This window comes from Eleutherodactylus coqui, chromosome 3, assembly GCF_035609145.1.
Source record: "Eleutherodactylus coqui strain aEleCoq1 chromosome 3, aEleCoq1.hap1, whole genome shotgun sequence".
NCBI classification, from domain to species: Eukaryota; Metazoa; Chordata; class Amphibia; order Anura; family Eleutherodactylidae; genus Eleutherodactylus; species Eleutherodactylus coqui.
This window is the reverse complement of record NC_089839.1, coordinates 85896890-85921505: the sequence shown is the minus strand read 5'-3', so window position 1 is coordinate 85921505 and position 24616 is coordinate 85896890. Positions and strand designations below refer to the sequence as shown.

General features: G+C 43.7%; 1 protein-coding gene across 1 annotated transcript in view; it reads right to left on the bottom strand.

The window, feature by feature from the left end:
* Positions 1-19911, bottom strand: part of MTR (5-methyltetrahydrofolate-homocysteine methyltransferase) — a 54150-nt gene extending 34239 nt beyond the window's left edge. The window contains exons 1-11 of the mRNA XM_066595826.1: positions 19799-19911; positions 16815-17029; positions 15593-15682; positions 13138-13207; positions 12303-12395; positions 11409-11515; positions 5438-5497; positions 3681-3775; positions 1903-2003; positions 258-319; positions 88-155 (exon numbers count right to left, since the gene is read on the bottom strand). Coding sequence (XP_066451923.1) covers positions 88-155; positions 258-319; positions 1903-2003; positions 3681-3775; positions 5438-5497; positions 11409-11515; positions 12303-12395; positions 13138-13207; positions 15593-15682; positions 16815-17029; positions 19799-19832 — 995 coding nt within the window. The 5' untranslated portion in view covers positions 19833-19911. The remainder of the gene's footprint in view (positions 1-87; positions 156-257; positions 320-1902; positions 2004-3680; positions 3776-5437; positions 5498-11408; positions 11516-12302; positions 12396-13137; positions 13208-15592; positions 15683-16814; positions 17030-19798) is intronic.
* Between the last annotated feature and the right edge of the window lie 4705 nt (positions 19912-24616).

Sequence of the window (24616 nt, the reverse complement as noted above, 5' to 3'; positions counted from 1 at the left end):
AAATGCAGGAAAATATAGGTTGAGATTTGTAGTTACTATAATGATAAAGAAATGTTAGAAGAAGAACGTGATTTTGTATAGGGTTACTTGATATGTGCAGGAGTGGTTCCACAGCAGCCACCCACGATATTCACCAAACCATCCAGAGCAAATTCCTGAAAATACAAATTAACATTATGGAGGTAGGGTTTGTGAAAAAAGCATTCAATAATGCTAAAAAGAGAAAGTGGAGTACAATAAACATGCAAAAACGTCACTTTAATGTGCTTAGCTGTCACTTCTGGTGTTTCATCATAACCCCCAAAGGTGTTTGGAAGACCTAAATGTATGAAAAAGGAACAAACAGGATTATTATAAAATACTACTCAAAATTTTAGCATTTAATATATAAAGATAATGGAGAGTACTCCGCGATGTGGCTACAGGGGGCTGTCGGGGCATGAGGCTGAATGCCGGGGGACCAAAAAACTACTAGTACTTAAAAGGGGTTCGGTCACTTCAAAAGAAAAATTCTATACTTACGGTATCTATTCCTCCCTAGTCAGTCTACTTACCAGATCTTCACCTCTCCCCTGCAGTCCGAGGCGGTCACTTCACCTTCAGCTGACGGATTCTTCTCCTTCCTATGACATTACGTACATTTGGTTGACAGTCTTCTGCCTGCCAACCAATGTACGTTACGTCACAGCTCACAGGCCAGCAGTGGGACTGCCTAACTTCTTCAGAGATTGCTCATGCGAGCTGTCTCTGAAATAGATTACAGTTCCTTCCTAGGCAGTGAAGCTACAGCACAGGGATGTGACCTTCATTAATCCCACCGGAAGTAATTTGAGGAATGCAGCCTTCATAATAAGCTGGGCCCAGCTTGTGGTGAGGTGACCCGGGACACTGCAAAAGCTCAGCTAGGAGAAGATGTACTAAGGAAACTGACAGGGAAGGAATAGGCAAGTATAGATTTTTTTTTTATGACAAAACCCCCTTAGGGAGTGCTCATCATCGACTCTGGATCAAAACAACACAACATGCCACCCACTTCTCAATACCCTTAGTCGTAAGATAAATGTCCAAACCTTCTTTAAATTCTGTTATTGTTTTTGTGGTTACTACCTCTTATAGTATGATTTTCCAAAATTTGACAGCCTTCTCATATTTATGATGGAATCACCTTCCCTCCACATGTAAAGATTGCTCCTATTACTGCACCTTATCAGGGTATTTAGATGCAGAGCTAGAGCAATGTGGTGCAGCATAATTTTTGTCCTTCTACACACTGTAGGCAATAAGTTAAATGGGGGTTTTTCAGTGTACAACTACTGATGGCCTATTCTCAAGAAAGGCCATCAATAGTTGATCGGTGGGGCCCCGCTGCCCAGGGCCTTATCAGTCAACTGATTGCCAGAAATACGGAGTCGATGTATTGCTGGAAATACACAGGCCGTACCCACTGCAGTGGCTCAGAAAGTGAACTATGCCTGCAATACCACTCAGAGCCACTGCAGTGTCTACGGATCGGCTCTGTATGGACCAGCTGATCATCAGAGGTCCTGGGCAAAGCAAACCACCCATTAACTATCGATGGCCTAAGTGAAGAAAACCTACCTACTGCTCTAAACAACAGGTACCGTAATTGGTGAACCCAAGTTATTACAGAAGGACGGGGCATGCTTTCAACACGTTAAATCTTTTTTCCAGTGAAAAGTTGGTTTCAGTGGTCCAACGGTCCTATTTTGTCCTATTTTGCGCTCTGCTGCAAAATGTAAAACCAAAAAACTGCTACGTTCTTCATGTAAACTTAGGTCAGAACTGAGCGTGGGACTTATGGCTACGAAAAAAGGAATCATTATCCCCACATTTAAATAGTCAAAATAAAAAACTCACTTATAGTATACGGTAACTACTTACCCGCATTTGGGTAACAGATAATATAGGATGTTGTGCATTTCCCAATAGCTTCAATAAAAGGCCTCATTTCAACAGCTCCCAAAGCGCAATTTAAGCCAATGCTTCAAAATAAAACAGAAGTTTAGCTGCAGTGAAAAATGCAACATATAAAACAAACAAACAAACAAGCCAGTGGCTGAATATTCTATATGGTCATCAAGCTGAAGAGCTGTGCAAGCAGGGGCTACAGACATAGTAAAATGGGCTTGTGAGATCTCCATTTGCCATGTAAGGCCCAGGCCCAATGTCACACACAGGGTACTTTTATAAAGGGACGACTGTCGCTCCTGTGCTTTCACACAAGAGCGATAGTCATCAAGTGAATAAAGGCGAAGTGTGCCAGGGATCTCTTCTGGCCGCCTGCTTCGATTTGCTGTGAACAGGCAGTCATTCATAGATGAATGGCTGGCTGTTTACACGGAGTGAGAAGTCGCTCAATAGTTGCTTCATTTCACGGAGCTGAAACAAAGCAATTTCTTGCTCACTACAGTCAGGCCCTGCTTTTACACATGGCAGCTGTGTTAAAAAAAAAATAAAAAAAAGTTGCTTGTTGCAGCTATTTTTTTGGATGATAGTCAGCCAGTGTAAAAATACCCTGAGGTCCCCTTCACACAAGCAGATGCATCTTTGCACATGCATGAGAGTAACATTCTTGTGGAACTAACAATGCTTTTTTGCATGCGTATCAACGTATTTTACTGTTATTTTTGTGCCCAGAGGCAGGTAACAATGCAAACAAACACATACAAACTGAAATGGCTAATTAGTCAAATGAGTTGCAAATGTGTTCTTTTTCCAGCGGATTTATGCATCTCCTTGCATATCAGGCGCGCATTTGCGCACCTTCCCATTGCCTTGTATGGGGACCTTGGTGTACAAATGTGCAGAAAAGTAGAGCATGCTGCAATTTTCTTTTTTTACACAACTAAAATGCGCAGTAAAGATACACACGTGAACGAACCCATTGAAATCAATAGGTTCTCTTGTATGTGTATTGTGCGCGCAGATACGTCCGTGTGAATCTAACCTTAATCTTATAACGCTTACTTGAAGCACTTGGAGGGTCCCCCTAATTTCTGACAGCCCTGTTTTAATACACATTAGTCAATACGCTTTAGGCCTCACTCAGACGAGCGCTGTTTTAACGCTGTTAGCAGCGCACAGAACGTGCTTCTTATAGAAATCAATAGGTTCCTATAGAGGCCTTGTAAGATGCGCTGAATTAGCGCATATAGCAAAGATAGGATGAGTGCAGACTCACATATTGGCTTTGTGGTGCGTGCAAAGATAGAATATGTCCCATCTTTGCTGTGTGCTTTCCATGGGCTCCTATGGGAACCTTCAAAGCACATATCTCATATTGTGGAAACAGGCACCATCAAGTAGTGTGAAGCTGCCCGTTCACACAATCTTTTTAGCACTATAGCACTTTTTTCTCGTTGCTAACAGCGTCCTTATAGTATTGTTTTTAAGTTCCTTTCCATGCATTTGAAGACTGTAATGTAGCATTGAAGCCCCGCTTACAACAAGGTATACATTGGACCGTCCTCCTGATCTAAATGTTTAACAGCAGGCTGTAACATGAGCAGGGCCTAGTCTGGTCACACATTTTATAATCACAAAGACATAAATTAACCGTGATCATAATATTACTAATTCCACATGAGCGCGGTAGAAATTAGGACATGTCGTGCTAATCACAAGATAATCACGAGAATCACAAATAAAGGTTCTCTTACCACATCGGCTCAGTGTGTGACACACTAATTACAAATGCTTCTCCCGTTTGACCAGAAAGTGTTCGCCCACTTTTGTCTACAATGGTGCCCGAAACCTAAATAGTTTAGTGAGAAAAGGCAGAAAACTTTCAAAAGAAAATTTCAAAAATTTCAACTAAAAAATACACAAGTCGTCTATTAAAGGAATTTCCCAGAACTAAGATACTGATGACATCCTCAGAATAGGTCATGGATATCAGATCAGTAGAATTTGATCAGTTGGAATCCCCAACATTGATCAGTTGCTCGAAGAGCCTGCAGCACTCGGATGAGCATTGCAGAGTCTTTTAAAGCCTGTAATACCACGTTTATTGGTCACAATGAATAGCAGAAAGTGGCTTTGAGATGTACAGGGCTGTGCCTGGTAGGTAGAGAAGCAGACACAGCACTTGTCCAGACATCACGGCTACTTCCGAAGGCTTATCGGCGGGGGTCCCAAGTGACAGACTCTGCACTGATCTGATATTGATGACCTATCCTGAAGATGGGGCATCAATACAGTATCTTAGTCCAGGAAAATTCCTTTAACTATAAAAGGCACAGCTCTATATTGCAATAATACAATGCATATATAAAAGTATACTCTGTGCACAGAGGCAGGCAAAGGAAACAAGGATGTGTGTTACTGAACCTAGGCTGGGTCCACATCTGCATTGGAGGTTCTGTTAGGAGCCTCCAGCACAGGCCCAGCATGAAATCTTAGACAAAATAGTGCGGATAACTGCATTATTTCATCCAGGAAACTGCCAGAAGGTGAAGTGATCCTACTGCAGTCAATGGGATCCATTCCGCATCGTTCAGGTCCAGCAGTTCTCGTATTTCCGTCGTTCTGCATAATGGAAATAGACCAGAAGTGTGGGTATGACTGTGAATGTGCCATCAGGAGTAGTTCTGCCACCAGACAACCCCTGTAGAACAGCTGATTGCTGAGGGGGGTGGTAAGAGATCGGGGGAAAACAGCTAACGTTAATAGGGAAAGGTGTGGGCAGCCAGGCATTTTTTGACAGGGGAACTACAATGATACAGATTGGCCATGTAGATAAATCGCTGTTCTGTAATAGAAGGACACCACAAAGTCCACTCTGGGTCATAGAGAGGGACTCCCCAATTGCCAGCCTGGTTCTGACACCAGGTCATGTGGTACAGATCTTTCTATATTTCCCCTGGTAATGGTGGTTTCACATCTGCGCTGGGGATTCCGCTTTCCGGCTCCGTTCAGGGAGCAGGAAAGGGGAACTCCTGCGGCCGAACGATTTAGTCTCTGGATGGAACCAAACAGTGCCAGGCAGATCCCATTGACCATAATGGGGTCCGTCCACTTTCCACCGAGCTGGCCGACTTTTGTACAGCTCATCCAGTGCTTTTTTTCCCCCGTTATTTCCAGCCGCACCTGTGATGGAACCTCCGACCAGTGGTGTGAAACCACCCTAACCCCTTTATAGGAGAGAGAAATATAGACAAATGTAAACATGTTAATAAACTAGGAGTCTAATGATGCTCTGTATATACTCATTATGCACGTACCCCGACTTTTTTATTTATTTATTTTTATTTAACTTTATGTCATGTCGGTGTAGTTTCTTTTTTTCTAAATGGTTGGATAACCCCTTAAAATGAAATGTACAATTTTGCATTATGTACCATCTGATCACGTGATGTGTATATAATGAGGCAGATAAACACGACTGAGATTGAAATGGAATACTGGTAACACTCACAAATATAGGTCTAGGTTTGTAGTCTTCGTCAAACAATTTCTGAATAGCAAACAGAGCGGCCTGCAGGAATAAGAAGTACAAACATTTACAGGTGGATGGTCAGAAGTACACATTCAGTACGTTACATAAATGGACAGAAGTAACAGACTTTATATTAATCGTAATATCCAGTACCATCTGAAACTTGTAAACAATACAAACCCGCAGAAGACGGACCAGAGAATTGTGCGCTTATGTCGATTGTCTTCCTTCACACGACTTGTATAGGTTTTCCTACGACTGCAGAATAGTCTACAATATCTGGTGTTCCCATGCCATTTATTTGATGCCACATTAAAGGAATGTTACTGTGTAATGCTGTCTGATTCTATGGAACCAGAATTTCCAGATAATTTGCCAACATGTACCATGAATTAGATTTAAAAACTTTGTTTACATTTTTATTAGGCTGCTTTCACATCTGCGCTGGGGATTCCGCTTTCCTGCTCCATTATAGGAGCAGAGGAGAAGAATCCCCACGGCCAACCGGTCTTAGAGGCTAGGTTCACGTTGTGGATTTTCCACAATGGAAAATCTGATATAAATTTTAGTGAATCTGCATGCGACACACTGATTTTGATGCAGATTTTACCTGGAATCCACACTGAAAATCGGGAGTGTAGATTGATATGCTGTGGATCTAAAAACTGCAAGGCAAGTCAAAATTACACTGAGGTATTTTTACACATCATGTGAGTGAGAAGTCTAAGAAATCTCATTCACACTGCTGGTTACTGTAAAACGCTGCGCATTTTCTGCGGCCATTTCGGAACGTAGTCTTCTCATATATTTTCTTCCACTTTTCCGCTTTTTCCCCCCAATGATATAAAATTTCAAGCAATTAAAAAGTTTTCCACATATGTGATAAATCAGCTCTCTGAACTGTAATGGCAGTTGACTTTACCACTATGTAATACTGTTAAAGCTTTTCTTTTAAAGTAGTTGATATATTATAAAAGCCATGTGTTCACATATTGATTAAGGTTGCTTTTACAGTCGCGCCTGGGGTCAGCTCTGCTGCTCCAATCAAAGAGCAGGAAAGGGGAATCCCTGCCGCTGAACGCCTCCGTCTCTGGATGGGACAGAACAACGCCGGATGGACCTCATTGACTATAATGGGGTCTGTCTGCTTTCCACTCAGCAGCCTGGCTTTTGGGTGGAAGAAAAAGTGCTGCATGCAGCGTTTCTTCTTCCATTATTTTGAGAAAGATTTGCGACACTTGTGAAACCGGCCTAAGTCCTTAATTTCAATATTAAGATTGTATACTAACAAGTGTTACATATTATTTGCATTATCACTACTTTATATTAACCCCTTCATGACATGGCCTATTTTGGGCTTAAGGGCGCAACAATTTTTGGCGGATTTTCTTCTCCGTTTATCAAAAGTCATAACTTTTTTATTTTTCCGTCGACGCGGCCGTATAAGGGCTTCTTTTTTGCGTGGCGAACTGTAGTTTTTATTGGTGCCACTTTTGGGTACATAGACTATATCGTAAAACTTTTTTTATTTTTTTTTATGATAGCAGGGAGAGAAAACGCATCAATTCTGCCATAGATTTTTTTTTTTTACAGCGTTAATCATGCAGCATAAATGAGAAATTCCATTTTTTCTGCGGACCAGTACGGTTACACGATACCAAAATTCTTACATTTTTTTTAGGTTTTCCCACTTTTCTGCAATAAAACCCCTTCTTTTTGGAAATCTTTTTTCTATTCTAAATTGCTGCATTCGAAGTCCTGTAACTTTTTTATTTTTTGATGTACGGCGCTCTATGAGGGCTTATTTTTTGCGAGACGAGCTGTAGTTTTTACTGGTACCATTTTGGGGTACATATGGCTTTTTTGATCACTTTTATTGCGTTTTTAGTGAGGCAAAATGCTAAAAATTAGGATTTTGCCTCATTTTTTTAGCGTTTTTTTTTCCTGTGCACAGTCAAAAGCATGTGCAACTTATTGTACGCGTCGTTACGGACGCGACAATACCAAATATGTGGGGTTTTAATTTTTTATTTACCTTTTTTTATGCTAATCTGAGAAAAAGCATAAAAAAATGTTTTTTCACTCTTTTTTTAACATTTTTTTTTTTTTACAGCTAGTGCTGATTTTTAGGGAAGTGCCAAGCCTATTGAAAGCAATGGGATAGCATCACAGACTTCTGCCACAGCTGGGGCAGAAGTCCGCGATGTATTCCCTATGTTTTCAATGGGGCTGGTGCAGCTGCCTCTGGCCCCATTGAGTACACTGAGTGATATCACAGAATTTTCTCTGCACTGCGAGACTTAGAAGGAAAAAAAAATAATCACAAACTAGTATGAAACCATTGAAAATCATTGGTTTCATAATCATCGCTCTTGCATCGCAGGGAAAAATATCGCTAGTGGGTATGAGCCCTAAAGGGGTTGTCCCATTTCCAAGACAGACAATCTGTTCTCAAGACTGAAATGAATAGGACTCAGCCAGCAACACCAAGCCATGCCGCTGCACAAGGTGTGGAGCTGTCTGCTTCCAGTAACACAAGAGCTCCATGCAGTCCCCAGCAAGGACAGCTGTTATGGCAGTCTGAGGGAGACCTATACAATACTAGGAAAGTGGTTTTAACCACTTAGTGACAGTGACTAAGTGGCCTTAAACTAGGCTGCGGTGTTTCTACACGGGCCAAGCCCAAGGGTCCATTTACAACAACGATTTATCCTTTAAATGAGTGAATGAGTTCTCTCGGGCAGCCCGTTTATACAGGCAGATACATCATTGGCTCATTCAGAAGGATAAGTCGCTCAGTCATTCATATTCGCTGTATAAGTGAATGAGAACGACTGAACGATCGCTATATAAGCTGAACGATTAGTGAACGAGCCGACCATGATTTTTACGCCTGCATAAAATGAACAATGAATGAATAGCGAATGATTAATTGTTTGCTGCGTTTCCAATGAATTATTATCACTTCAGCGAAAATGAACATTTTTTTGATAATAATTGTTCAGTGTAAAAGGGCCTTTAGGCTGATACAGGAATCTCGTGCTCGGGCTCAGCTGCCACCTAACATTTGGGTTCCTGCTTTAACCGCCAGAAGTGAAGAAACCTCTGACCCCATTGTTTATCCCCTTACATGCTGCAGTCATTTACTATCTTGGCATATAAATGGATGCCAGAGGGAGTGTGCACCACATCACCCTGCGATGCGATCGTGACCCCACATCACAGGGTATCAGTGGGTGACCCTGGGGGTTTACCATGGAAGCCTGGTCTCCGACAGTCTCTACTAGTACAGCTGTTAAAAGTATATTACACTGCACCACATAAATACATGACCCCATATAGTCCTCATTCTCACGACCGTGACGGACTCCGCTAGTGAAATATTGCAGCGGAGTCAGTCACAGCGCCCCCCAAAGACCCCATATTCACCTCTCTGGATCCGCTGTGCGCGTCGCACCTGCCGCGCATGTGCAGTACAGCGCATGATACGCCGGCAGTGGAGGATGACAGGGTCAGCGGTGGCGCGTGATCACAGTGGAAGTATAGCGTGATGGTCGGCTTCAATTGACCACAATGAAAGCCGGCTGCGCGTTTTTCCGCAGCAATTAGAGCATGCCGCGGTTTCTTTCATGCTGCGGAATTCTACTGTGGAACTTCGCAGCGTGAACATTGAGTTATTAGGTTCGATAGAATCTAATAGCTGCGACATAACGGCGTGGATTTCTGCTGCATGAAACGCGGCAGAAATCCAGCAGTGGGCATTAGCCCATAAAAAAAAAAAAAAAAAGACACTACAAATAAATAAATGGCAGATTGTGTTGTTTTTTTTAGCCACTCCTTCCCCCTCCAAAAAAATTGTAAAAGATAAACAGTACACTATATGTATCCACAAATGGTGTCCTAAAAGATACAACTCATCCTGCAAAAAACAAGATCTCATATAGCTATGTCCATGAAAAAAAAATGTTTTTATGGTTTTTGCAACACAATGATGGAAAAAAATGGAGAGTTATCCGGTCATTAAGGCACAAAATAGGCCGGTCACAAAGAGTCTGATATTATAACTGATCTGTGATGCAAACAGCAAACAGAAGCAGGCAGATCACTACACCATCTAAGAGCATGTAATTCATCCATTTGGAATGAGGCGAGGGGAAAAAGAAGAAAAGGTGCCATCCTATAGCAGCAAGTTAAACTACTTAGTGGCTATATTACGGTACGTTTGAGTGTTGTTCACTGCAGTGTATACATCTGCATGCAGTAACTGGTCTGACATTAATCTTATAAAACAGAAGAATTGCATTACCTAAGATACAAACAGCTATTCTAAGAAATCTAGGCCACCAGACCATTGTTTCTATGTCCAGTCACTATAACCTACACTATTGTGCCATGTACTGTAGACCCCACAGGCAGACCATGAGAGACCTTGTAGCTGTTAGAAATAACCTCATGTGCACGTGGCACAAATTGCATCATCATGTAGATTAAAGGTTAGCTCACGTTCAGGCATCCACGTGGCTTATCTACTATATAAAAAGTACAAGTGAACTGTAATGGTAATTGAGAAGGCATTATCTAGTAATCATGACAAGTATACCTGTACCAGGGTTATAACCAGCTTTGTATTTTTTTCTTTTATTTAAAGACTTGTGTAAGGCCTCCTGCACATGGGCAGACTTCTGATGCAGAATTCGCGGCAGGCATCCGCACAAAATGCCGTCCATATCATGCTATGGGAAATAGATTCTTACTGCACACGAGCGGAAGTCAACTGCAAATTCCGCTTGCAGGGGAAAAACGCAGCATGCTCCATTTTTGTGCGGATTCAACGCGGACAGCTTCCATTGAACTCAAAGGAAGCCGTCCGACCCACGGCCCGCCTGCAATTAACATTGCAGATTGGTCACGGATTCCGTGTCTTCGTCTAGCGACGGCATGGGAAAAATAAACATTTGAAAAAAAAAATCTGTACTGCGCATCTCTGACGGTTGCTCGCCACGATCATTCACAGAAAAAGAAGAGAAAACAGGTAAGCAGGGTCGCCGGCCACGGTCAGAGTGGGAATCTGCTGGGGGAACCTACATGCAGAATCCGGCTAGGACGTGTGCAGGCGGCCTAAGGGGAACAAAAAACGTTTTAAAGTTTTCTGTGAAAACCTTTAGATGCTTGGTCAGCAATGACTGTAGCATCTTCAGGGTTAAAGTCTCTGGATGAGCAAGTATGTTCTCTGGGGGTATATGAATAGGAGTCCATCTCACCCCTCCCCTGGGACAGAAAGACAAAGAAGAATCCCAGATAATCTAATCTGCTCCCTCTTTGCTTTGCACTTACTGTGAAGTGTCAGCTGATCCCACTTCAAACGGTTGTAGCTGCTGTTCTGTAACTGACATGCTGTTGGTGTTTTTTTAAAGCCAAGTGTTGGATAAAATTTAAAATGACATCACAAGAATGTTGATAGCAGTGAAAGAACCGGAGGCACAGCCGTCTAAATAGAACAAGTATAGTTTATACAAAATTGTAACATCCCTTCCCTGCAGAACATGCAGAGCTCATCCTAAACTGTACAGCAGTTACTTATTCTCATAAGAACTGCTAATCAATAACTTGTAGGTACCGAGTCCCCACAGTAGTTGTTCTCCCACACAACTGTTTCTGTAACTCCCACAGAATTTGTATGGAGCAACAACACTTGTTCAACAACCAAACTCCTCCCACTTCTTAAAAAAATCCCAAAAACTATGGCCGCTTTCTTCCACAAACACTGCCGCACTTCTTCATAGGTTGCTTCTAGTACATCTCAGCCTCATTCGCTCCAATGGAGCAGAGGTGTAATACACAAAGCATGGACAGGTGCGGTGTAGTTTCTGGCAGAAAGCGGACATGTTTTTCTATTTGTCAATGAATTTCATGACAACACGCAAATTTACATATAAAGTTATGCACGTACTTTGGCATTAGCAGTATCAAAAATAGTTTCCACCAGTAAAATGTCAACCCCACCATCCAAAAGACCTCTGGCCTGTTCCGCATAAGCATCCACAAGCTCGTCAAATGCTGCAAAACAGAAGGAATACATGGAATATTTACCTACGTCAGACACATGGAAAGTATCAGTAAAAATATGACAATTTAGTGGCCTCTAGTCCGACAAAGGTTTCCAGCTGAAGATAGCCTGAAAATATCTACCATGTTTTTCTATACATTTCTTTAACGTGGCAAGTTGCATTTTGGGAAGCAGAGTCTGCATTAGGGACTGTATAATAGGCTGATGTAGGAAGAACTAACTCAGAATCTAGTGCCACGAAGAACTTTGAGTTACAAGAGCTGTGGTACTCTTTCCAAATTTGCTGCCACAAATGCATGTATCATATGTGCCAGGAGTCCACGTTTGTCACATGCATCACATAACTATAGGGCACCACTGACCCAACGCATCCTTTTACCATATAAATGAGCAGCTTGCAGCAGCGCACCCGCGTTTTTTTTTTTTTGTTTTTTTTTTAATACTACTGTACTGAATAATGAGGAACAATTCGTTTTCTGACATTTTATGAAAAGTCAACATTTGAAGAGTCACTTTAAAGAATATTTTAGGGAAATCGTTAAAGCCAGTTGTCAATTTAGTCATACATTTCCAGGAGGGATAAAAGTGGAACAGCACAACACAAAGTTCTAAGAAAGATGCTGGAGAAGACAAGGGTTTCTGAAAGCAGAGAGGTGACAGAACCTCAATAGTAGTGGGAACACAAACCACACGATGAACATTAAGCGATGGGCTTGAGTGTTGTGCATAAAAGGCAGATAAAACCACAGAACAAACAATATGAGAACACAAACGTACTGATATTCCTGTAGTCGGGCCTTTCAACAGAAGGGGAAACAGACAGCGTCTTATTTGTTGGGCCCATGGCTCCGGACACAAACCTCTTTATTCCTAAAACACAGAAAGCTGTACCGATTAGTACAAACATTCCTACTTAGGCCAGCTTCACACGGTGTACTACCGGCACACTTACGCTTGGTGGAACGAGCCTTATGTTTACGATTTATAATACAATCCAGAAAATGAAATAATCAGAAACGCACACAAAAGACTTTGGCGTCCGTCTCCGTAACAAGGCTCAGTGAGAGCAGAGAATTATCAGGACTCGCTATAACTGCAACAGTCAAATACTGCTGCCACGCTGCCGCTATGCCACACTTCACAGCAATTTCAGTATGGGGCTGTATGGGGAGTTGGCATTTTGTGGAATTAGTTGTAGTTCTTACTGGCCCCATTTTGGGGGACATACGTGTTAATTGCCTTTGATTCATTTTTCCCAGGGGAAAAACAATAGGGAAAAGACAAAGCAATTCAGACAATAATTGTGATTTTTTTTTTACATTACGAATTGTGTCAGTTGCAAATTTCACTTTATTGCCAGTATAACACTTTGAATTACTTAGCATTCTTAAGCTTTATTTCTTGCTGCCCGTTTATTAGGTCATGCCTCTGAAACCTATGGGTTTTGGAGTTGGGTCTCTGGGTTTCTCCAAAGACCTGGTGGCCTTTGTTAGGTCTTCAGGTAACCCACCGCATTTTTACACTTCCCGAAAAATAAAACAAAAGCTGATGTAATAGCACCCATGTTGTACTTGTGGACACAACCTAAATAATGTATAACTGAAATTCACACCTGTCTCACACGTAACATCATCTGCTGCTCTTCTGGCTAGTTCTGCAGAGACTTTGTTCATGCGGTAAGCCTGAAACAATATAGTGACATAAAATACAGTTCAGTTTATCCATAAAACTACAAAATTCTAGTAATAGACCTTTTTTGCCACAGTCACATGTTCTCACATCATAATTTTATTATGCATTAGTCAATTTATTTAAAGAAGCACTGGGCTTTCAACAAACTGGAGCAAGTTCAGAGAAGAGTTAGGCTGCCTGTCCACAGGCGGGTTTGAATCGCGTTCCCCTCAGCGATAATCCGGCTGCGGGAATATCAGTGAAAGCTCTACATGGTGTTGCTATGGAGAGCGCTTCCCCCTGTCCACGAGCAGAGAATCATTGCGATTCTCCGCTAGCGGGTGGCAATTTACAGCATGCTGCGAATTTACCGCGATTCTCCGCGGTCAGCTTATCTGTCAGATAGGCTGACAGCGGAGATCCATCTGCCAGTTCTAGCTGCTGGACGCGGTATCCCGTGGGATTCTGCAACGCCCGTGGACAGGCAGCCTTACCAAGATGGTGAGCAATCTGCGAATGATGTCCTATGAGGAACGGTTAAAGGATCTGGGAATGTTTAGCTTGCAAAAAAAGAAGGCTGAGAGGAGACTTAATAGCTGTCTACAAATATCTGAAGGACTATCACAGTGCAGAGGGATCAGCCCTATTCTCATTTTTACAAGGAAAGACTAGAAGCAATGGGATAAAACCAAAAGGGCGGATACACAAATTAGATGTTAGACAGTGAGGGTGATGGAGTGGAACAGGTTACCACTGGAGGTGGTGAGTTCTCCTTCAATGGAAGAGTTCAAAAAGAGGCTGGACAGACAACTGTCTGGGATGATTTAGTGAATCCTGCAGGGAGCAGAGGGTTGGACCCGATGACCCTGGAGGACCCTTCCAACCATACCATTCTAGGACTCAAGCTGCAGAAATCAATACTACAAACGAATTTTAAGACACTTTTTAATATAGCTTTGTATCTCTTAAAGTGCAAAATCCCTTTTTCCCACCACTTCTCCTCCTCCCCTGCCTTCTGCACTGATCATTTACTCAGATTAGGTTACATGTTGCCCATAGATGTCTATGGAGAGCAGACGGAGAAAAAGAAAGTAGTTGTAGAGAGAGAGAGAAAGAGGCAGATACACACAGAGAAGCTGCTGCTGGCTGGTGAAGGTCTATTTATATGAGCCAATATCAGAACCATGATAACTGACAATATAACAAGTCTATCTGCGTTCATTTAACCCCTTTAGTGGCACGCCCAGAAAATCTCCGGGGGATGGGGGGGCTTGCTGCACTGACCATGCAGTTAAACCCTGGAAGATTTCCGTGGACAGCTCTAGTGCTAAAATGTGCAGAGCACTGAGCTGTCATCTGAAATCTTCTGGGGTTTTTACTGCATACTCAGCGCAGCAAGCCCCGGAGATTTCCCTGCCATAATAGCAACTGTCAAAGTAGTACAGTACTCTGTTCAATGAATGGCCGAGCGCTGCCTGTGATTGGCTGAGCGCTGTCATCAATCACAGGCAGCCCTCAGCTGTCATTCAATGAATGGCTGAGCGCTCAGCCAATCAGACACAGCGCTTTCAGCAGGCGGGGGGATACTTACAGTCTGCCGAGGTAGAATGGCTCCTCAACTCCAGCAGAGCTCTCCCCCACCATTGCCTGCTCTTGCACGGGGGGGGGGGGGGGGGGGGGAGGGGAAGGGGTGGGGGATGCGGACTGCCCGGAAGAAAGGGGTCTCCATGGCTGGTAGGCCACATGCAGGTGTACCTGGATATGCCTCCTTTTCTTCTGAGAGGACCGGGCAGACAACGGAAGGTTCGCCCTCCTCGGTTGGGAGAGTCCTGCCTCTCCGTAAGCCCTGGCCCATCCAGAAAAAACAGCCCTTACGGGTGAGACCGCCCACCTCCTACGGACACTAAGCTAAAACTGAATTAGCTGGATGCCTGCAAGAGGGATATGGCTAGTGGGATGAGTAAACACTTTTTATGCTTAGTGTCGCCTCCTAGTGGCAGTAGCTACACCCCAAGGTCAAATCTGTGTCCCCCAATTGATACAGACGAGAAAGAAGTAACACTTACATCCCTGGGCTACTTTCCGCTTATAAATTTAGCTTATAGGTCTAAAAGCAGACGACAGAGTCTCTTTAAAGTCTATGGTTTCATCCCAGGATCCATTTGAATACTATTTTTGGCTATTCAAATGGAACCCCAGGATGGAAAGCCTCAATGAACACTTAAAAACAGTGTGGAGCATAGCTAACGAGGAAAGAAGTGTTAAACGTTTGTCAGTGATAATGTCTTTCCCAGATGACAAACATTCTTTTTCCGTAATGATGTAGAATGAGATCGGAACAAATAAGGTGCCTCCAGTGGCAGTGAGGACATATTCACAGAGATGAGGAATCTTACCATGTGTTCAAGGCCATAGTCTGCCTGTGCAATACCAGTACTGCTGAACGTGTTAGTTTCCACGATATCTGCTCCACAAAGCAAATACTCCTACAGGAAGATACATTCCATCAGAAATTAACTTTTACTTGACTTGTTAGGAAGCTCAGACACGAGATTATTGCTTGATGTAAAATACGTCATTTAAAATGGGTTGTCCGGGATTTTGAGCCCTTTCCTCAGGATAGATCATCAATCATAGTTGATCGGTGGGAGTCTGCCTCTTGGGATCCGCACCAATCAGCTGATCTGCGGGCCTGCGGTTGGTGCGGCGAGCACTGGAAGAAGATAGTGCTGCAAGTACTGCAGCGGCTTGATAAGTAACTGCAGACACCTTTCACTGAATTCAATAGGAAGCGACGCCTGTAGTTCCAAAATGGAATGCTGCAAAGTTGACAGCGATCTGTGCTTCCAGCACTGTTTGCATCAATAGCGGGCTCACGAATCAGCTGATCGGCAGGTATGCCAAACGGCAGACTCCTAAGAAAAGGTCATCAATAGTAGAAGTCCCAAAACTCCTGTACAACCCCTTAAGGTCTGCTAAGTAAGGTAAAACGAAGGTTGACTTGCACACCTTGTGCATGCACATTGAGATATTAGACAACTGCAATGGCAATTTGGCTCAGAACCAAAAAGTATCAATTTGAATAACTACAACATTGTGCAAGAGAATAAGGCTCAATGTCCACGGGCGGGTTTGATTTACGGAATCCGCGTGGGTCCACAAATCAAGCCGCTCATAGGGAAACATGGGCGTCCGCAAATGAATTAGAGCATGTGGATTTGATTTGCAGATCTTTGGATGCGGAAATCAAATCGCAGCATGCTCCATTTCAGTGCGGATCCTGCACGGACAGCTTCCATTGAAGTCAATGGAAGCTATCCGATCCACGGGCCGTCCGAAATTGAATTGCGGATGGGCCGCAGATTCTGCAGGAAAGAAGGAGTTTAAAAAAAACATACCTAGCATGCACGCCAACAGGCGCTTGCATCCGCAGGCCAGAAAATAGAAGACCCGGACAAATACGCAGTGTCCTCAGCCGCAGGTAGGATCGGATTTCGCTGCGGACACTCGCATGCGGAATCCGATCCACCCTTTGACATTGGGCATAAGGCGGTTCAAAATGGACAGATCGCTAGTGCAGGTCAATAACAGGTTTCTCTAATGGACATGCAGAAGTACCTTGTGAATTTTGTAGATTATATCGGGCTGGGTGATACTTAAAAGATCATTATTGCCTTTTAGTGATTTGCAATGGTCTACAAACTCCGTCCCCCTGAAGGACTCCTCTGAGAGAGTATGCTGCTGGATCATGGTGCCCATCCCACCATCCAAGACCATGATCCGCTCCCGAAGGATCCATTCCAGTTCTTCATGTGTGCTGCCTTGAGTGAAACCTGAAGATGATCAAAAGCAGATGTTGGTACATTTTACAATAATTATACATTTTTTCTTCACTTATTTCCTGACTGTAGATTATTCTATTTTCTGTACATGACAATGTAAGGGGCGGCCATCTTGCCATAGCTGCTGTTAGCAATTAGAGATACGCAGCTTTACAGCAGCCACATGAACCTGAGGATCCTGTAAGTTAGGCATGACTCATTGACTTCTAAGGGAAAGTGTTATGGGCATGCTCTGTGACATATGCAGAAATCATTATGTAGGGAGGGGGAGGAGGGAAGCACTGACCATCAGCTATTGTGAATGGTAGGTCCTCTAAACTGCTCAAAACAATTAAGGGAACACTTAAAACTTGAAAAAAAAACGCAATGGCAAAATTGCTGTTTTTGTCACCATCTCTCCCAAAATATGGATTAAAAAAAAAAACATAAAAAATTCATACGTACCCAAAACCTGCACCAAAAAAAAAACAAACTACAACTTGCCCCACAACCTTGACAGAAAAATCGAGAAATGAACACAGAGACTCAAAAATATATATTTTTAAGTGATTCTACTGTGCAAACCATCCACAGCAAATGAGAGGCTTCTGAACACACCACCGTAGCCAGCTCTGGCCTGAAGGGTTAAACATTTTTACTGCCGCTTCCCTCTGAACACCTTCCAGCTGACCCCAGTGCCCCGATACTACACGGTCACCAGGTAAAAGGTCTCTGGGACACGGGAGACGCTCTCTATAGAAGGTGACGTCAACCAATAATTCTGTGTTACATTCAGTTCTCAGGAATGAACTTACCTTTTCTGGACATTTCTTGCCCCATTGAGGTAATGCGTCTCATGCCCACTACATGGCATACAGCTGGTAGGACCTGCATATAATACAATCCTGGGCACAAATGTGGGCACTTATTTTAAAGGGCTTTTCCCACCACCTATAAAGTGTCTCGCAGTCATTCTGTAGGTCCTGGCTGCAGCTGACCAGGACATGCGATGGCTGCAGCCAATCCCTGGTCACAGCAGTGACCTTCCATAGGCAGTGATTGGCTGCAGCCGTCGCATGTCCTGGTCAGCAGCAACCAGAAGGGACAGAGAGGATGTAGAGCTATTATAGGTAGTGGGCAAACCCAGGCATAACTACTATTGATGACCCATCATCAGGATAGATCATCAATAGTTGATTGGCCGGCGTCCGTCGCTCGGGACCCTGACCGATCAGCTGTACGGGCGCATTCGATTTATGCTGTCTGTCTTTTTAAAGATCTCTCTTTATCTCAGTGGTTTTAATTAATAATCCTCTATCTGTGGATTATATCTATTGGCGGAGACGTCTTCAAGGCACGTCCATCAGAAGCGCAGGGAGGGATTTTTTCTTTTCTTTTAGTATTGTTTTTTGTCGCAGTTCCATAGGTACCATTTGGGGCACATGAGTGTATATGCTCTGTTTTTGCGCTTTTAACCCCTTAACGTAACAGGATGTACAGCAGGGGTCGGTAAGAACAGTGATCCCCGCTGTTAACTTAATACACGCCATGATCGATGCACATCACGGCATGTAAAGGGTGACGTCATTGGCCGTCCCTGATGGAATTTTCGAAACCTGATGGATTGCCATGGCAACCAGCACCAGACACTGGAGTCCCACCCTGCCATGGTGAACAATAAGTGGTTATCATAACGACCGAAGCCATTATGGTTCAAGTCCCATACAAGGACATACTGCTAGATAAAATGTAAAAAAAAACAAAAAAAAACACAAACAGCAGAAACACCTTTTTTGCGCACTTTTCCCAGGTTGTATAACTTTTTTTTTTTTTTTTTTTAAATACCACATATCCATTGGTGTCATCATATTAATAACAACCTGTGTTCAACACACTATCCTAAATGACAAAAGCCGTATAAAAAAAAAACACCTAAAAAAACCCCGGAGACTAAATGCGTATTTTGCCTCCCAATTAACACAAGAGAGTGATTTTAAAAAATTGTATTTACCCCAAAATGGTCCAAAAAAATTTTATTTCATCATGCAAAAAACAAGCCCTCTCAGAGCCTCGATCATGTAAAAAAAAAAGTTATGAGACTCTGAATGCAACAATGATGCAAAAATAAAAAATAAAAAAAAGGGGGGCAGGTTATTATGCTAATGTGGAAAAACACGTATAAATTTAAAAATGTGGCTTTGTTACAATCGTTCAATCCCGCAGAAAAAAAAAAATATGTTCTTTATGCTGCATAGTGAACACCGTAGAAAAAAGTCAAGACTTGCGTTTCTCGGCTCTCCAAAAAAAAAAAAAGTGTGCATGCACGAAAAAAAAAAAGGATCCGTGTAACGGAATAGATGATGGACGGCGGTGTAATATCTTTCATTATATATAGACTTCAATGCAAAAAAGAAAAAAATAAATAAAAACCAAACGGATCCCCTACCTGTCTTTTTTTTTTTGGGAAGGGGGGTGGAAAAAAAGGTCTGCAGCCTGTGTTATTTTTGCCTTGAAAAAGAGTACAGCTGATGCAACGGGTGTGAGCGGAGCCCTACTGCTGCCCATTACATGTCAATGGGGCAAAAAACGGACAGGACGCTTTCCTCCTCCCGGGACGACAGAGACACATGGGGGGGGTGATAAACCGCAGGTGTGAGCGCAGGCTGAGCGATTTTTCTCTTCGCCACCGCTCCGTATAACCACATGCAGGGCAGTCTGCACTTGTCTGGGAGCCACAACTTCTGCCCACACCTCCCATTCTATAACATGCGCTGCCATTACCTGCAGTGCCCGGGCGCTGGATGGTGGGCGGCATGGCGGCACCCGTTTGCCCGCACAGCAGAGCGCCGCGTCCTACGCTGAACACAAGGCGCCCGTGCCGGTCTGCGCGCTGCTTCCTGTGCTCACTGCGCATGCGCAGCGTCCCCGGGGTCGCCGCAGTTCTCTGCACCCTCACGCTGAGGTGATTGTGTGACCTCGGCCGCCCTGAGCCAGCTTGGTGTCTGCGGCCGCCATCAGCGCTCTCACTTACACTCCCTCACAGCAGACACGGACATTGTTAGGTCTCTGCACACGGGGGCACCTAGAAACACCATTACAGCCATGTCTCTAGTCATGGACTAGAGGGGGAGGTGAGGGCAGTTGGTGGGACAGGAGAGCTATGGCCGTCGCATTACTGGCCCTTCATAGTTCTCTGTCTGAGGCCGGGCTCACACGAACGTATGGCAGCACTATACCAGGGGGTGGAACGGCGTATCGCCACGTATTACAGCGTTTTTGGCCTGCGCACTACGGCGTATCTGGCAACGCAGTCCCGTATCTGGCGCACGCCGTCCCGTATCTGGCGCACGCCCTCACGTATCTGGCGCACGCTGTCCTGTATCTGGCGCACGCCGTCCCATAGCTGACGCACGCCGTCCCGTATCTGGCGCACGCCGTCCCGTATCTGGCGCACGCCGTCACGCAGCGGCTTCCTGGTTTATTCCCTGTTCTTTCCTTCCATTGTCTATTAGCAACATTGTGTAAAAATGCTGCAATTTAACTGCGTATGTAGAGCGTTTCCGTACACAACCATAGAGAATAGGGCTCTGTCGCACGTAATACACGGTAAAATAGAACACACGGTCTTTTTTTACGCGCGTATTATATGTAATGAATATACACAAGTGTGAATGGAACAGTGAACATCAATGTATTTGAATTGCCGCCATTTACCGCGTACAATATGGGGTTAATGCGTTCGGAAAAAAAACCATGAAAGACCACCTGACGTTTTATCGGAATATGCGCAATCTCGTACGTTTGGTTGTGCCTTTTTTTATTCGTACACCCATAGGGTCCTTTTACATGCGACAATTATCGTTCAAACGAGTGAAAACTAACGACAATCGTTCAATGTAAACACGGCGAACCCTTGAATGAATCATTCGCTTTTCGTTCATCATTCATTTTATGCCGGACTTAAAACCATAGTGGTCTCGTTCGCTGATCGTCCGGTTTCAGCAGCGCTCGTTCTCAGTCACTTATACTGCAAATGGGAAGGACTAAACCATCTCTCATTTGGATGTACCCGCCTGTATGAACAGGCCGCCCAGGCGGATGAGCGCAATCTGACGATAAATCATTTGGTGTACAAGGCCCCTCAGGCTCCTCCACACCAACGCATGCATATTTGTTCGCGCCACAACACAAGTTTTTGCGTATTGAGCAAGGCTTTTTTCCACGTATCGGTGTATTTTGTACTTCTGGCGCCCACAAGGCGTGTTCATTTGTGAGAAACAGACGCAGCGATTTAAATGGCTGATTAGTCTGATGAGTTCCGCATATGTTCTTTTTTCTGCGAAATTACGCAGTGTATTACGTATCTCCCAGCGTATTGCACGCTCATTTGCGCATCCTTATTGACTTCTATGGGGACTTTGAAGATAGAGCGCGCTGCAAGGTCTTTTGTGCGACTGAAATGTGCAGGAAACATTTTTCGCATGTGAATGAACCTGCATATTAGGCACCAGTTTCTTACAAGTAAATTACAGCTGAGTGTCATGGCCGGACTGCAGGTCAACTGACCCGAACGCAGAGCATCGTAGCTATGATGTTGTGGTTGTGAAACTGATTCAAACCTCTAGTGACCAATCTTTTTTTTTTTCCTCCCTTTTAAAGATCGTAACTAGAGATGAGCGAGTGGACTCGGAAAAGCACTACTCGCTTGAGTAATTTGCTTTATCCGAGTATCGCTGTGCTCGGGTCTGAAGATTCGGGTGCCGCTGCGGCTGACAGGTGAGTCGCAGGGGAGAGCGGGCGGGAGAGAGGGAGAGAAAGATCTCCCCTCCGTTCCTCCCCGCTCTCCCCTGCAGCTCCCCGCTCCGTGCCGGCACCCGAATCTTCAGACCCGAGCACAGCGATACTCGGATAAAGCAAATTACTCGAGCGAGTAGTGCTTTTCCGAGTACGCTCGCTCATCTCTAATCGTAACCCCTTTATCCATCGACGTCGCTGTATGAGAGCTTGTTTCTCGCGGGACGCGTTGTATTTTTCAATTGTAGTATTTAATGTACCATATAATGTACTGAAAAACTTTTTAAAAATTCTGGAGAGAAAAAAAAGTGGAGAGAAATGGAAACAAAATGAAATTCCGCCATCTTTCGGTGCATCTTGTTTCTTAGGCGCACAAACTGCAACAAAAATGACATGATAATGTTATTCTATGGGTCAGTACGATTACTACGATACCATTACTATGTTCGGGGGATTTAAATGCCGCTATCACAATTGACAGCAGCATTTAAGGGGTTAAAAGCTTCAATGAGCCATGTGGCTTATCGGGTGTCGGCTGTAATAAATATCCGTCAGTTGCGATGTATGGAGGGAGATTGCTGCGCTATTTCCTTTCATGCATATCCTGCAGCTGCAGGATGTAAAACTCTATAGGCCGGTCACTAAGGTGTTAAAGCTCCAATAGACAGTGTCAGGCTACACCAGGGTTGGCAGCTCCAACTCCTGTGTAGTGGCCAGCACTCGTAACTGCAGGCGCAGCTCTCATTGAAATCAATGGCCTCCCAGCCTGCAATTACAAGCGTCGGGGACTACACAGGTGTCAGAGCAGTGGCTTACAACCCTGGCACTGTGTTGAAAACTCCTTTAAGGATGCATTCACATGTGCGAGTGCAATACCGGTCCTATAAGCCCCCGATAATGCTCTCGTAATATTGCGATGCTCACCACGAGTACATTGCTATTTGCAAGAATATCGCATCATGTGAAAATAGCTAGCATTTTTAAATAGGAAAAATTAAAAATGGCATAAAATTCGCATGTAAATGCAAGTGAGATGCAATTTTTTTTCTAAAAAAAAACTGATGGTCTATCAGTTCTCAACTCCTGCTTGCAGTCTATCAAGCTCCGGGCAAGTGACTGCAGGCAGGAGATGAGTGAGACCGCAAAAGCCATACAAATCCCCTGGAACTGCATATAATCCATAGAAAAATTAGAAAACACGTAAGAGTTTACGTATTGGCTTGTTGCTTTTGCACATTAGCTGCATGTAATTTCTAAACGTCAGCAGCTCGCTGAGGAGACATGTTCGCTTGTAGCTTTCGCATATCAGCTGCACAAGATTTACAAATTCTGGTGTTCGCTGAGGTGAAATAGTGGCTTATCACTGTGTCATGTAAGCTGTATTTGCTTCATAGCGCTGTAAAACCATCTATGGTGACATGTTTGCACGACAGCAATGGTTTCTTTCAACACTGGACAATGGTTCATGAAGGCTTGACTGCTGTTGGCACTTGAGATGACATGATATCATGTTCAGTAGCCTGTGAAGATATTGGTGAAGGACTAAGCTTCAATGTTGTTGATCAATATTGACTGCCAGCTCCTTTGACATGGTAAATTTGTAAGGTGTCATTTATTGGACTCTCCACACAGGTGTGCAGCTGTCTCACAACCAGCTACAAACTCCCAGACTGAGTACTGCTGTATCCATAGCAACTAAAGCCAGGGTGGTTTGTGGGGGATGTAGTCCGCCCATAATCCCTCATTCACTGCACAAGGATGAAGGACCTATGATGATGTCACCGTCCTATATCAGCCTCTGCTGGTTTAGGACCTGTAATGATGTCACCGTCATGTGATCAGGGGCGATTCTAAGAGACTATGTGACTGGTCACATGATGGTGACATCATCACAGGTCCTGTCAACACATGGCTGCTGTGCGGCTCGCATGTATCTATATTAAACAATAGTTCGGCACTGTGCAGCAATTGCAGCCACCTTATTGGTTCTGATTCACAATTCCAGCAATGTCATTGGTTATTTCACTTGTGTGATTCAACCTCATTGGTTGTTTGGATTCCCTGATTCAACCTGATTGGGGTAAACGCACATGAGGCGCCTTTAAATTTGGTGTGAAAAATTGCAAATGTTGCTTAAATATTTGTCATAATAGAAGAGAAATACTTTGAAAGAGGAAAATAAACACTATAGAATAAAAAATCTTCTTAACTGTGGATCTAAATATAAATTTCGTTGAATGCCCGTGTGACCTTAAGTATGTGGGGTGCACTATAACGCTCTTCATGTTGGGGTCAACAAACACCGCTCAAATATTTCAAATGGCTTTCAAAATCACAGCGTGTCTTGCCACTTTGCTGTCTATCACAATAGCCATGCATCCGTCATGCATTAACCCCCATAGAAAAAATCTTGCATGGTCAGTTCTCCAAGCCTCACAGAAAAGAATTGTCTTCAGGTTTTCATCTACAGACTCTAGCCACAAAAGGGCTTAATGAAGTCTTGGAGAATTTTTATCCCTAATTATTTTAGCAATATATACAACTTTTATTTTTTTAAGAGTTTTTTGTTTGTTTTTTTTATCTCAATTGCTCGGGTAACCTCCCCTGTTCTCTCTTACTCAGCTCTGCCTATGTATATCATATATATAACAAACATGGTTACTTGCTTCTTTAATTCTCCCACCACCACTCCGCCCCTCGGCACTATTTGCAATGAGGGGAGGCAGGACAGGGGCGGGACTACCTCCCGCACACTTAGCCCCGCCCCTGTCCCACCTCCTCTCATTGCAAATAGTGCAGCCGAGA